The sequence below is a fragment of the Lynx canadensis genome, chromosome D1 (assembly GCF_007474595.2).
Source record: "Lynx canadensis isolate LIC74 chromosome D1, mLynCan4.pri.v2, whole genome shotgun sequence".
Classification (NCBI taxonomy): domain Eukaryota; kingdom Metazoa; phylum Chordata; class Mammalia; order Carnivora; family Felidae; genus Lynx; species Lynx canadensis.
In genome coordinates, this window is record NC_044312.2 from 40154125 (window position 1) to 40167465 (window position 13341).

General features: G+C 43.2%; 1 protein-coding gene across 4 annotated transcripts in view; it reads right to left on the reverse strand.

Moving 5' to 3' along the window:
- Nucleotides 1–2709: 2709 nt before the first annotated feature.
- DEUP1 (deuterosome assembly protein 1) overlaps nucleotides 2710–13341 on the reverse strand; it is an 86029-nt gene continuing 75397 nt past the window's right edge. For all 4 annotated transcript variants that reach the window (XM_030333426.1, XM_030333425.1, XM_030333424.1 and 1 more), the window contains one exon: nucleotides 2710–2914. In XM_030333426.1, coding sequence (XP_030189286.1) covers nucleotides 2738–2914 — 177 coding nt within the window. In that variant the 3' untranslated portion in view covers nucleotides 2710–2737. The remainder of the gene's footprint in view (nucleotides 2915–13341) is intronic.

Genomic DNA, 13341 nt, shown 5'->3' on the forward strand with positions numbered 1-13341 from the left:
TTGATATGCACTGAGATAATGGGATGGGGAAGAGATAACCGCGTATCACTGTTGAAACTACAGTTGCTTCTAGATTGCTTGGGTCAGATTGACCATAGTTGAGGCATAGCAGGGACCTACCTAGAGAAACTCACCTCCAGGGAAGGCCTCTCTAATTAGGTGGTCTGAGACGCGTGGCTTTGGTTGCGCTCCCAGAGTGGGAGGAGAGAGTCAAGGCCTAGGTGGGGCTGCACCTCAGGATGCCGGTATTGGGGTGACCGCAAGCTCCACTCCAACAGAGGTGCTCCCCTGACAGATAATCAAGAGTTGTCCATCTTCTTAACTGAAAATTTGGGGTTATCTCCGACTTTCCAGCAGCCCGCCCTCCCTACCCCAGATTTGCTTCATTCGCAGACCATTTAATATGCTCCTGAATAACAGAAATAGGAGTATATATTTAAGCTGTTATGAAGCAAAAGTTAAGTCACACTCCTCTTTGAGCCAGCTTCCTGTGTTGGATGGCACCATCGGTCTTTCACCTGTTTCTTTCCTTCTCCTTCCATCCTATTTTAGCTGAATCATGGGCCAAAATGGCTCCTGTCATATGGAGGAGGCTATAACCGTTATCCATAACATGGTTTCTGTGGGAAAATGTATTGTGTGCTAATACAGAGCATACCTGCCTCTCCTCCAATCCCTCCCATCCTGCCTGGGACACTGCTCCATGAAATCCCTTTGGTCCCTGGAGGGTGGGAGAGACTGAGGAGGGAGGGTGAGCAGCAGGGAGCCGCACTCCTTCCCTCCTCTCAGCATGCAAACTGAGCGGCTTGCTTGCTTTTTATCTTGATTATATATATGTTGGGCTTTAGTGTTTGATTCCTTTTGAACAATGAATCCTGCTGTTAAGCAAAAAATACTGAAAACTACTGATTTAAGAAAGCTGGTATTAAGTGCAATGCTGAACTAGTGATTTAAAGGAAGTTTGCTTAGGGACTTGAAATTATAATCCAGAAGAACAAATTCACTGTTAGTCCTGGACATACTCCAAGTTCATGCTCTCTTGACTCTGCTAAGTTCTAAGAACACTGTAGCCTAGATCTTTATTTTCAGCCTGCAATTTGTAATCATGTCTCAACCCTGAAGGGAATGAAGTGGCATTCAGATTTGAGGGATTATAAAGATATGTGTGTTTAAGCTTTTGCGCCGTTTGCATTTGCATTACAGATACAAGGTTTTAGAATTGTTTATGGAAGGCCCTTTTCCTGAACATACTTTTTCTTCCCATCTTCTAAAGAGAATACTGAAAAATATTCTATTTTCTTTGTGTCCAGGCTAGAAATTACTAAATAATGTTAAATCATCATAACTTTTATTTTCCTCATGTGGATCTTTTTGGGTACACTAAAAGCTTTGCACCCCTCTGATGGTTTGTCATGAAACATGGCGTCTGTGGATACAGCATTGTTCGCTGTTTGCTTACGAAAGGTGACACTGGGAAGTAGGAAGAGTTGGAGCCAGTCATTGGAAGCTGGGTATTTCTGATTTTCTTGATTACCCTGATTCTAGTAAGTTTCTTAACAGCTCAAGTCCCAGGAACAAGGATACTAGCTTTGCTGATTTCACAGGCATGTTTTGAGTTGAAATGAACATTGCTACGTGAAGGCTTTGGCAAATATCAAGAGCTCTCCAAAACTACATGGTCCCATCCCCTCAAGTGAATGGGGCTCTGCATTTTTTCACATGACACCTGTCATGACACCTGTCATCTAAAGACAACTTGACTTCCTCTTCGGGTACGCTGAGATTCAGTCTCTTAGAAGAGGAAACGAAAACTATAAAAGTTGTAGGACTTACCTTGCGTAACTTTATTGGGATTTCTCATAATCTTTATGTAAATGTCATTTTTCAAGAAAGAAGAATGGGTTATCATGCGTATGTATTTGTAACTTGAATTTTATTGCCCACTACCATGTTATCACTGTTGCATTGAGATTAGGCATTTAAGTTTTCATTCACAGAATTTCATATCGCTTTATTATATTAAAAACAGAGGTATTACAAGGAAGATTGTAACAGCAGCAATGTTTTAGATCTTCTTTGTCTTGTTCATTTCCGTGAAGTAAGTAGTACTAACAGGAAAGCATTAATCTCGGGCTGGTACATACATTTCAAATGTGTAAACAGCACGTTCCATGTCTTAATTGTGTTAAAACAGAGAGACATTACAAGGATGATTGTAGAACCGGTAAAGCTATTTCTACAAGAAATTTCGAACAGAAATTTAGGATGTTTACAGAGCTCAAAATAAGGTTTTTTCATTTGGAAAAATTCTTGAGTTTTCAAACCCAGTACAACTGAGCTGCCCTGGATATTTGAAATGCAGCATTTTCCCTTTCCCTCGTTTTGTGTTGTTACAGAGGAAATGGGTTTTCGGTATACATGATTCAAGTGGGGGAAAAAACTCCATATTTAATTCCAAAATATTCTTTAGACTGGAAAAAAAAAATCTCTTTTGGCGTAGTCATGTTTTTTTAATAGTAACTCTATAGCCAAAGAATTTATTATGTTAATGCAGAAATACAAACAGCTTTCTCGAACAAAATACCTACTATTTTCTAGCTGCCTAACAGAAATGATTTACTCAAGAAAACAGAACAAAATTTCTCAGTTTCATTATCCAGCTTTGTAAATGTTTTGCCAGAGCTTTTTTTTTTTTTTTCCCTTGGGGTGGGGGAAGCAAATAAAAGAGTTTAAAAGCTCAAATGTGTCTATTTTGTTTTAGCTTGGTGTATTTATTAAGAGTGAATTCTGTATGTTTTTGCAGTTCATCAATATGTGTATTTAGAAGTTTTTCAAATTCTTTTGCTCGCTTCTCTTCCTCCAGAAGGAAATGCTGTGCAGCCAAAGAGGCTGGGAAGACTATATCTGGGGGAGACTAAAGAGAGAAAGAAACGTTAGGTGAGGAACACAAAGCCTTTTAAACCTTCCTGTTTCCAGGCATGCCTCATCCCCGGCACGCTGTCAGACGGTACAGCTCTTAATGAAACAATCTAGGCTGAACCGTCCCTACTGGTATAACGCAGTGACTGCTCGTGCAATCCTCCACAAATGACAACATCACAGCACCCTTATATTCAAAAGCTCCAGAAGTGAATATTACCATGTCCAGCTGCAAATGCAGGGCCCACAAAATTCCCATGGAACTTGCCTCAAACACACTCAACTAATTTGTAAAGCCAAGGGTTTTCATCTGAAAACAAGCAACTCCAAAAAGCTAATGTTAAGATTACAGTAGGACGGGGGCAAAGAAAGCTTATATAGGGGGAAAAATTAAGGACTGGCTGAAAATGGGAGCTAATCGCTGTCTGGAGTTGGCCGGGTGAGGAGGGCTGGCAGCACAATGCATCCTGGGTAAGAGTGGCTTCCTCCTGGGGAACGCCATGACGCGGGAAAGTATTTCGTTTGTCCACTGAGAAAGCGTCATGGTAAGCGCCCAGTTCCACACTTCACGGCTCATTTAACTGCCTGTGACCTAAGTTCTTACTAATGCACGCGTGTGCACATGCACACACACACACACGTGTACACGTGCTTCATTCAAACTACTGTTTTAGGTTAATTTAAAAAATAAGTTGAGGACATCTGTACTTTAATTTTCTAGTTCTGGGGTCCCTGAACTCTTCTTCAACTTTTGTTTTATTGGAAGAATGGAGCTTTATATGGTGTTTCTTTTTTTTTTTTTTTTTCTGGTTTGTTGATTGTTTTTTTTTTTTTTTTTATATGAAGTTTATTGACAAATTTGTTTCCATACAACACCCAGTGCTCATCCCAAAAGGTGCCCTCCTCAATACCCATCACCCACCCGCCCCTCCCTCCCACCCCCCATCAACCCTCAGTTTGTTCTCAGTTTTTAACAGTCTCTTATGCTTTGGCTCTCTCCCACTCTAACGTCCTTTTTTTATTTTTTTTTACCTTCCCCTCCCCCATGGGTTCCTGTTAAGTTTCTCAGGATCCACATAAGAGTGAAACCATATGGTATCTGTCTTTCTCTGTATGGCTTATTTCACTTAGCATCACACTCTCCAGTTCCATCCACGTTGCTACAAAAGGCCATATTTCATTTTTTCTTATTGCCACGTAGTATTCCATTGTGTATATAAACCACAATTTCTTTATCCATTCATCAGTTGATGGACATTTAGGCTCTTTCCATAATTTGGCTATTGTTGAGAGTGCTGCTATGAACATTGGGGTACAAGTGCCCCTATGCATCAGTACTCCTGTATCCCTTGGGTAGATTCCTAGCAGTGCTATTGCTGGGTCATAGGGTAGGTCTATTTTTAATTTTCTGAGGAACCTCCACACTGCTTTCCAGAGCGGCTGCACCAATTTGCATTCCCACCAACAGTGCAAGAGGGTTCCCGTTTCTCCACATCCTCTCCAGCATCTATAGTCTCCTGATTTGTTCATTTTGGCCACTCTGACTGGCGTGAGGTGATACCTGAGTGTGGTTTTGATTTGTATTTCCCTGATAAGGAGCGACGCTGAACATCTTTTCATGTGCCTGTTGGCCATCTGGATGTCTTCTTTAGAGAAGTGTCTATTCATGTTTTCTGCCCATTTCTTCACTGGGTTATTTGTTTTTCGGGTGTGGAGTTTGGTGAGCTCTTTATAGATTTTAGATACTAGACCTTTGTCCGATATGTCATTTGCAAATATCTTTTCCCATTCCGTTGGTTGCCTTTTAGTTTTGTTGGTTGTTTCCTTTGCTGTGCAGAAGCTTTTTATCTTCATAAGGTCCCAGTAATTCACTTTTGCTTTTAATTCCCTTGCCTTTGGGGATGTGTCGAGTAAGAGATTGCTACGGCTGAGGTCAGAGAGGTCTTTTCCTGCTTTCTCCTCTAAGGTTCTGATGGTTTCCTGTCTCACATTTAGGTCCTTTATCCATTTTGAGTTTATTTTTGTAAATGGTGTGAGAAAGTGGTCTAGTTTCAACCTTCTGCATGTTGCTGTCCAGTTCTCCCAGCACCATTTGTTAAAGAGGCTGTCTTTTTTCCATTGGATGTTCTTTCCTGCTTTGTCAAAGATGAGTTGGCCATATGTTTGTGGGTCTAGTTCTGGGGTTTCTATTCTATTCCATTGGTCTGTGTGTCTGTTTTTGTGCCAATACCATGCTGTCTTGATGATGACAGCTTTGTAGTAGAGGCTGAAGTCTGGGATTGTGATGCCTCCTGCTTTGGTCTTCTTCTTCAAAATTCCTTTGGCTATTCGGGGCCTTTTGTGGTTCCATATGAATTTTAGGATTGCTTGTTCTAGTTTCGAGAAGAATGCTGGTGCAATTTTGATTGGGATTGCATTGAATGTGTAGATAGCTTTGGGTAGTATTGACATTTTGACAATATTTATTTTTCCAATCCATGAGCAGGGAATGTCTTTCCATTTCTTTAAATCTTCTTCAATTACCTTCATAAGCTTTCTATAGTTTTCAGCATACAGATCCTTTACATCTTTGGTTAGATTTATTCCTAGGTATTTTATGCTTCTTGGTGCAATTGTGAAGGGGATCAGTTTCTTTATTTGTCTTTCTGTTGCTTCATTGTTAGTGTATAAGAATGCAACTGATTTCTGGACATTGATTTTGTATCCTGCAACTTTGCTGAATTCATGTATCAGTTCTAGCAGACTTTTGGTGGAGTCTATCGGATTTTCCATGTATAATATCATGTCATCTGCAAAAAGCGAAAGCTTGACTTCATCTTTGCCAATTTTGATGCCTTTGATTTCCTTTTGTTGTCTGATTGCTGATGCTAGAACTTCCAGCACTATGTTAAACAACAGCGGTGAGAGTGGGCATCCCTGTCGTGTTCCTGATCTCAGGGAAAAAGCTCTCAGTTTTTCCCCGTTGAGGATGATGTTAGCTGTGGGCTTTTCATAAATGGCTTTTATGATCTTTAAGTATGTTCCTTCTATCCCGACTTTCTCAAGGGTTTTTATTAAGAAAGGGTGCTGGATTTTGTCAAAGGCCTTTTCTGCATCGATTGACAGGATCATATGGTTCTTCTCTTTTTTTTTGTTAATGTGATGGATCACGTTGATTGATTTGCGAATGTTGAACCAGCCCTGCATCCCAGGAATGAATCCCACTTGATCATGGTGAATAATTCTTTTTATATGCTGTTGAATTCGATTTGCTAGTATCTTATTGAGAATTTTGGCATCCATATTCATCAGGGATATTGGCCTGTAGTTCTCTTTTTTGACTGGGTCTCTGTCTGGTTTAGGAATCAAAGTAATACTGGCTTCATAGAATGAGTCTGGAAGTTTTCCTTCCCTTTCTATTTCTTGGAATAGCTTGAGAAGGATAGGTATTATCTCTGCTTTAAACGTCTGGTAGAACTCCCCTGGGAAGCCATCTGGTCCTGGACTCTTATTTGTTGGGAGATTTTTGATAACCGATTCAATTTCTTCGCTGGTTATGGGTCTGTTCAAGCTTTCTATTTCCTCCTGATTGAGTTTTGGAAGAGTGTGGGTGTTCAGGAATTTGTCCATTTCTTCCAGGTTGTCCAATTTGTTGGCATATAATTTTTCATAGTATTCCCTGATAATTGTTTGTATCTCTGAGGGATTGGTTGTCATAATTCCATTTTCATTCATGATTTTATCTATTTGGGTCATCTCCCTTTTCTTTTTGAGAAGCCTGGCTAGAGGTTTGTCAATTTTGTTTATTTTTTCAAAAAACCAACTCTTGGTTTCGTTGATCTGCTCTACAGTTTTTTTAGATTCTATATTGTTTATTTCTGCTCTGATCTTTATTATTTCTCTTCTTCTGCTGGGTTTAGGCTGCCTTTGCTGTTCTGCTTCTATTTCCTTTAGGTGTGCTGTTAGATTTTGTATTTGGGATTTTTCTTGTTTCTTGAGATAGGCCTGGATTGCAATGTATTTTCCTCTCAGGACTGCCTTCGCTGCGTCCCAAAGCGTTTGGATTGTTGTATTTTCATTTTCGTTTGTTTCCATATATTTTTTGATTTCTTCTCTAATTGCCTGGTTGACCCACTCATTCGTTAGTAGGGTGTTCTTTAACTTCCATGCATTTGGAGGTTTTCCAGACTTTTTCCTGTGGTTGATTTCAAGCTTCATAGCATTGTGGTCTGAAAGTATGCATGGTATAATTTCAATTCTTGTAAACTTATGAAGGGCTGTTTTGTGACCCAGTATGTGATCTATCTTGGAGAATGTTCCATGTGCACTCGAGAAGAAAGTATATTCTGTTGCTTTGGGATGCAGAGTTCTAAATATATCTGTCAAGTCCATCTGATCCAGTGTCTCATTCAGGGCCCTTGTTTCTTTATTGACCGTGTGTCTAGATGACCTATCCATTTCTGTAAGTGGGGTGTTAAAGTCCCCAGCAATTACCACATTCTTATCAATAAGGTTGCTTCTGTTTATGAGTAATTGTTTTATATATTTGGGGGCTCCGGTATTCGGCGCATAGACATTTATAATTGTTAGCTCTTCCTGATGGATAGACCCTGTAACTATTATATAATGTCCTTCTTCATCTCTTGTTACAGCCTTTAATTTAAAGTCTAGTTTGTCTGATATAAGTATGGCTACTCCAGCTTTCTTCTGGCTTCCAGTAGCATGATAAATAGTTCTCCATCCCCTCACTCTGAATCTAAAGGTGTCCTCAGGTCTAAAATGAGTCTCTTGTAGACAGCAAATAGATGGGTCTTGTTTTTTTATCCATTCTGATACCCTATGTCTTTTGGTTGGCGCATTTAATCCGTTTACATTCAGTGTTATTATAGAAAGATACGGGTTTAGAGTCATTGTGATGTCTGTATGTTTTATGCTTGTAGTGATGTCTCTGGTACTTTGTCTCACAGGGTCCCCCTTAGGATCTCTTGTAGGGCTGGTTTAGTGGTGACAAATTCCTTCAGTTTTTGTTTGTTTGGGAAGACCTTTATCTCTCCTTCTATTCTAAATGACAGACTTGCTGGATAAAGGATTCTCGGCTGCATATTTTTGCTGTCTAGCACCCTGAAAATCTCGTGCCAATTCTTTCTGGCCTGCCAAGTTTCAAAAGAGAGATCAGTCACGAGTCTTATAGGTCTCCCTTTATATGTGAGGGCACGTTTACCCCTTGCTGCTTTCAGAATTTTCTCTTTATCCTTGTATTTTGCCAGTTTCACTATGATATGGCGTGCAGAAGATCGATTCAAGTTACGTCTGAAGGGAGTTCTCTGTGCCTCTTGGATTTCAATGCCTTTTTCCTTCCCCAGTTCAGGGAAGTTCTCAGCTATTATTTCTTCAAGTACCCCTTCAGCACCTTTCCCTCTCTCTTCCTCCTCTGGGATACCAATTATGCGTATATTATTTCTTTTTAGTGTATCACTTAGTTCTCTAATTTTCCCCTCATACTCCTGGATTTTTTTATCTCTCTTTTTCTCAGCTTCCTCTTTTTCCATAACTTTATCTTCTAGTTCACCTATTCTCTCCTCTGCCTCTTCCATCCGAGCCGTGGTGGTTTGCATTTTGTTTTCCATTTCCTTTAAAGCGTTTTTCAGCTCCTCATGACTGTTCCTTAGCCCCCTGATGTCTGTAGCAAGAGATTCTCTGCTGTCCTGTATGCTGTTTTCCAGCCCAGCGATTAATTTTATGACTATTATTCTAAATTCACTTTCTGTTATATTATTTAAATCCTTTTTGATCAGCTCATTAGCTGTTGTTATTTCCTGGAGATTCTTCTGAGGGGAATTCTTCCGCTTGGTCATTTTGGATAGTCCCTGGTGTGGTGAGGGCCTGCAGGGCACTTCCCTTGTGTTGTGGTGTATAACTGGAGTTGGTGGGCGGGGCCGCAGTCCGACCTGATGTCTGCCCCCAGCCCACCGCTGGGGCCACAGTCAGACTGGTGTGTGCCTTCTCTTCCCCTCTCCTAGGGGCGGGATTCACTGTGGGGTGGCGTGGCCCGTCTGGGCTACTTGCACACTGCCAGGCTTGTGATGCTGGGGATCTGGCGTATTAGCTGGGGTGGGAAGGCAAGGTGCACGGCGGCAGGGGGGGCAGGCTTAGCTCGCTTCTCCTTAGGTGATCCACTTCAGGAGGGGCCCTGTGGCAGCCGGAGGGAGTCAGATCGCTGCCGGAGGTTTGGCTCCGCAGAAGCACAGAGTTGGGTGTTCTCGTGGAGCGAGCAAGTTCCCTGGCCGGAACCGGTTCCCTTTGGGATTTTGGCTGGGGGGATGGGCGGGGGAGATGGCGCTGGCGAGCGCCTTTGTTCCCCGCCAAACTGAGCTCTGTCATCCGGGGGCTCCGCAGCTCACCCTCCCTTTGTCCTCCAGCCTTCCCGCTTTCCGAGCAGAGCTGTTAACTTATGACCTCCCAGACGCTAAGTCGCGCTTGCTGTCGGAACACAGTCCGTCAGGCCCCTCCGCTTTTGCAAGCCGGACTCGGGGGCTCTGCTTGGCTGGCGAGCCGCCCCTCCGCCCCGGCTCCCTCCCGCCAGTCCGTGGAGCGCGCACCGCCTTGCCGCCCTTCCTACCCTCTTCCGTGGGCCTCTCGTCTGCACTTGGGTCCGGTGACTCTGTTTTGCTAATCCTCTGGCGGTTTTCTGGGTTATTTAGGCAGGTGTAGGTGGAATCTAAGTGATCAGCAGGACGCGCGGTGAGCCCAGCGTCCTCCTACGCCGCCATCTTCCCCACGTCTCTATATGGTGTTTCAAGAGTTGACGATCTGGATGCCGGTGAACCCTGCTCTAGGGGAATTGAGTTCGTAAGTCTGGCCTCTGACAAAGTGTATGGATCATGGCGGATGATAATGGAGTGCCGTAGAAACTCATCCAAGTAGTAGCGCCAGCTGTGTCTGTGGTGCCGAATAGAGTATCTTTACTATAGACTTAGGTACACGATATGCTGCTGTTGACTTGACAAATGCACTCTTTTTAATACCCAATGAGGAGGAGGATCAGAAGTAAGTAGCTGGTGTCCACGTGGGACAGACAACAGTACACATTCATGTTCTTGCCCCAGTGTTATGTGTTATGTAAGGATGCTGTCACAATAAATTCTGAAGAAGCCTGGGCCGTCTGGACATTCCAAGGGCTATAAATTATAGGGCATAATGTAGTAACATTAACATCACGCTAAGATCTGATGAGCAGGAAGTGGCAAGTATGTCGAAGGCTTGGAAGGACACACTCCATCCAGAGAGTGAAAGATAAACCCCATAAATGGTTCACAGGCTTGACACTTAAAAAAATTTTTTTTAAATATCCATTTATTGTTTTGAGAGCGAGAGAGAGCGGGAGAGGGGCAGAGAGAGGGAGACACAGAATCTGAAGCAGGCTCCAGGTTCTGAGCTGTCAGCACAGAGCCCAACATGGAGCTCGAACCCACAAACTGTGAGGTCATGACCTGAGCCAAAATTGGATGCTTAACCGACTGAGCCACCCAGGAGCCCTGGGCTTGACACGTTTTTAGGTGTCCAGTTATATGGAGCATGGTAGGATATCTCTTAAGCACAAATTAATGCACCTTGCATTTCTTATCACTAAAGAAGCACAAAGCTTGGTAGGTCTCTTCAGGTTTTGGAAGCAGCATCTTCCACTCTTGGGTGGAATAATCTGACTCATTTACTGGGTGACACAGAAGGCTGTTTCTGTTTCATTTTGTGTTTGCGGTAGAGCCCAGAGCAAGAAAGGACACTGCAGTAGGTTGGGAATGGGGTACGAGCAGTCCTACCACCTGGGCAAAATGACTTGGAAGATCTCATACTAGAAGAATCTCTGATACAGAAAAAAAATTGCTTTGTGCAGCCTCTGCAAAGTTTAACGAGTCAAGTTGCATTGAAGACCCTTAAGATTTTGAAGCCAAGGCCATGCCATCTGGGGCAGAAAACCGTCTACTGTTGACAAAACAGTTCCTCTAATGCTACTGAGTTGAGACAGAGCATCTAAGAAGCGGGTATGATGACTTGATCTAGCCTCTGTCCTTGGCCACTCTGGTGGAAATTATGGACGGGCCCAACAGCATGGTCTCCCTTTCACCAAGGTTAATTTAGTGAACTGTTGCTTGTTGAATGTCTGATCTGCTTGCAATAGAGACTAGAGCTGAGTTCCTGACATGGCACCATCCCTCAAAGAGACCAACCAGCCTCTTGTTGGCAATTTGTTTATACCAGGTCCCTGACACCTTGGAAAGGGCAATGTTTCATCCTTACCAGCAGCACTGACATATATTGTATGGGTTTGCCTTTCCTGCCTGAAGGGCCTTGGCCTTGACCACTACCTGAAAGCTCGCAGAGAGACTGATTTACTGACGTGGGATCCTAATTAGTAGTAAAGGAACCTACCTTACAGCAGAGGAGTACGGCAGTGGGGGCATGACCATGGTATTCATTGGTCTTACCACATATAGCACCATCTAGAGGATGCTAGCCTGATAGGCTTCTTGAAGGCAGAACTGAGGCATCAGCTTGCAAATTTTAACTTGTGAGGATGGGGTACTATTCTTCAGGATATGGTATCGACTTTAAACCAATGGCCCTTATATGCTACTGTATTTCCAACAGGTAGGGTACACGAATCTGGGAATGAAACGGAGGATGTAGGAATGGCTCCACTCTATCATTTCTGTTGACCCACTTGGAGAATTAGTACCTTCTGTCTTTGTATCTTTAGGCTCTGTTGATCTACAGGTCCCGGGTCTCAGAGGGAGAAATGCCTCTACCAAGAGACCTGTAAGAGTCTCACTACACTTAAAGCACTAGCTGGCACCTAGCCACTTTGGGCTCCTCATGCTGGCAGTTCAGAGGCACAGAAAAGAGGTGCTATACTAGCAGGGGTACCTGGCCCTAATCATTACAAAGGCTACTACTGTATAATGGGGGCAGTGAAGAATATATTTTATGTTTTAGGCGAGCCACTGAGGTTTCTTTGAATACTCTCATGCCCAGTTTTAACTGTAAATGGCAAACCACATCCGGATAAAGCCATGGGAACCAGGGGCTCACCCCACAAGGCAAGCTACCTGGCCAGCTGAGAGGGAGGGGAATCTAGAATGGGTGAGGGGATGGTGTCTATCAAGTCCTTGAAACCGGTTGTAGCATCAAGTTGTAGCAACCCTCCTCTTATAGGTTTTCCCAGAAATTATGACCAGTCAGAATCTTGGAGAAGACAGGTCTGAGTGGAATGAACAACAGGAGTTGAACACGGATCTGAGTGGTTCAAGAGGTGGACTATAGTGGATGCTGTTGGTGCCCTACTGGAATTTCCTTCACCAGGCTGGTGCATCTGTCCTCCAGCTGCTGTGGTTGTTGGTTCTCTGGAGACCTGCCCTCAGCTGAACCGGAGCCTTCTGCCTCATCTGGGAAGTTGTAATACCCCCCTCAGCCCATTCCCTTCTCCTCTAAGAGGCAATGACTAACTGACAGGGGGTACAAAATGCCAGACTTCTTGTCTCTGGGGGAACCAACTCTGTTGTGCAATTTGTGCCCCAAGTTCCTGGTGAGACCACGCCAATCTCCTCTCTAGCTGAGATCTTATCCTTGTTTAGCTTTTCTCCCTTCCCCTAGACTGCTTCCCTGACTCTCCTCCTGCCAAGAATAGTACCCTCAATAAATCACTTTCATAGGAATCTTCATCTCAGATTCTAGGAAACCTGATCTCAGATGACTTCCCAACTTCTGGCTTGAGTGATGATTGCGTGACATCAACGCCATTTATTGATAAACGAAAAACAGTAGAAGGAGCCCATTAAGGGTAAGGTCTTATTTATTTTGGATTCTCCAGATTCTAGCAGTTTCTAGCACAGAGTATATTTCAAACAAAATTTTGAATTAATATATGAATGAAGAAAATGCATTTGATCTTAAATAATGCTGAGTTAGAGGTGACTTGGGGCTCAAACAGATTGTCATGCAGACAATGAGATATATCAATCCAGATCCCAAAAGGTTGGTTTGGATTAGAGATATTTCAAAGTTATAGATAATTAAAGCTGTGAGTCTGACTGAAATCATCCAAAACATGCAAATAAAAACAGCAGTTCAAAAATGGAATCTTGGGGGCGCCTGGGTGGCGCAGTCGGTTGAGCGTCCGACTTCGGCTCAGGTCATGATCTCACAGTTTGTGGGTTCGAGCCCCGCATCAGGCTCTGTGCTGACCGCTTGCTCAGAGCCTGGAGCCTGCTTCAGATTCTGTCTCCTTCTCTCTCTGCCCCTCCCCCGCTCACGCTTTGTCTCCCTCTGTTTCTCAAAAAAAAAAAAAAAAAAAAAAAAAGGAATCTAGGAGAGTGCTTCATTTCAGGCACCCACTCCCATGGCTGTGTTCTTGACACTGTCATCAACGATAACTTCATTATTTACTAA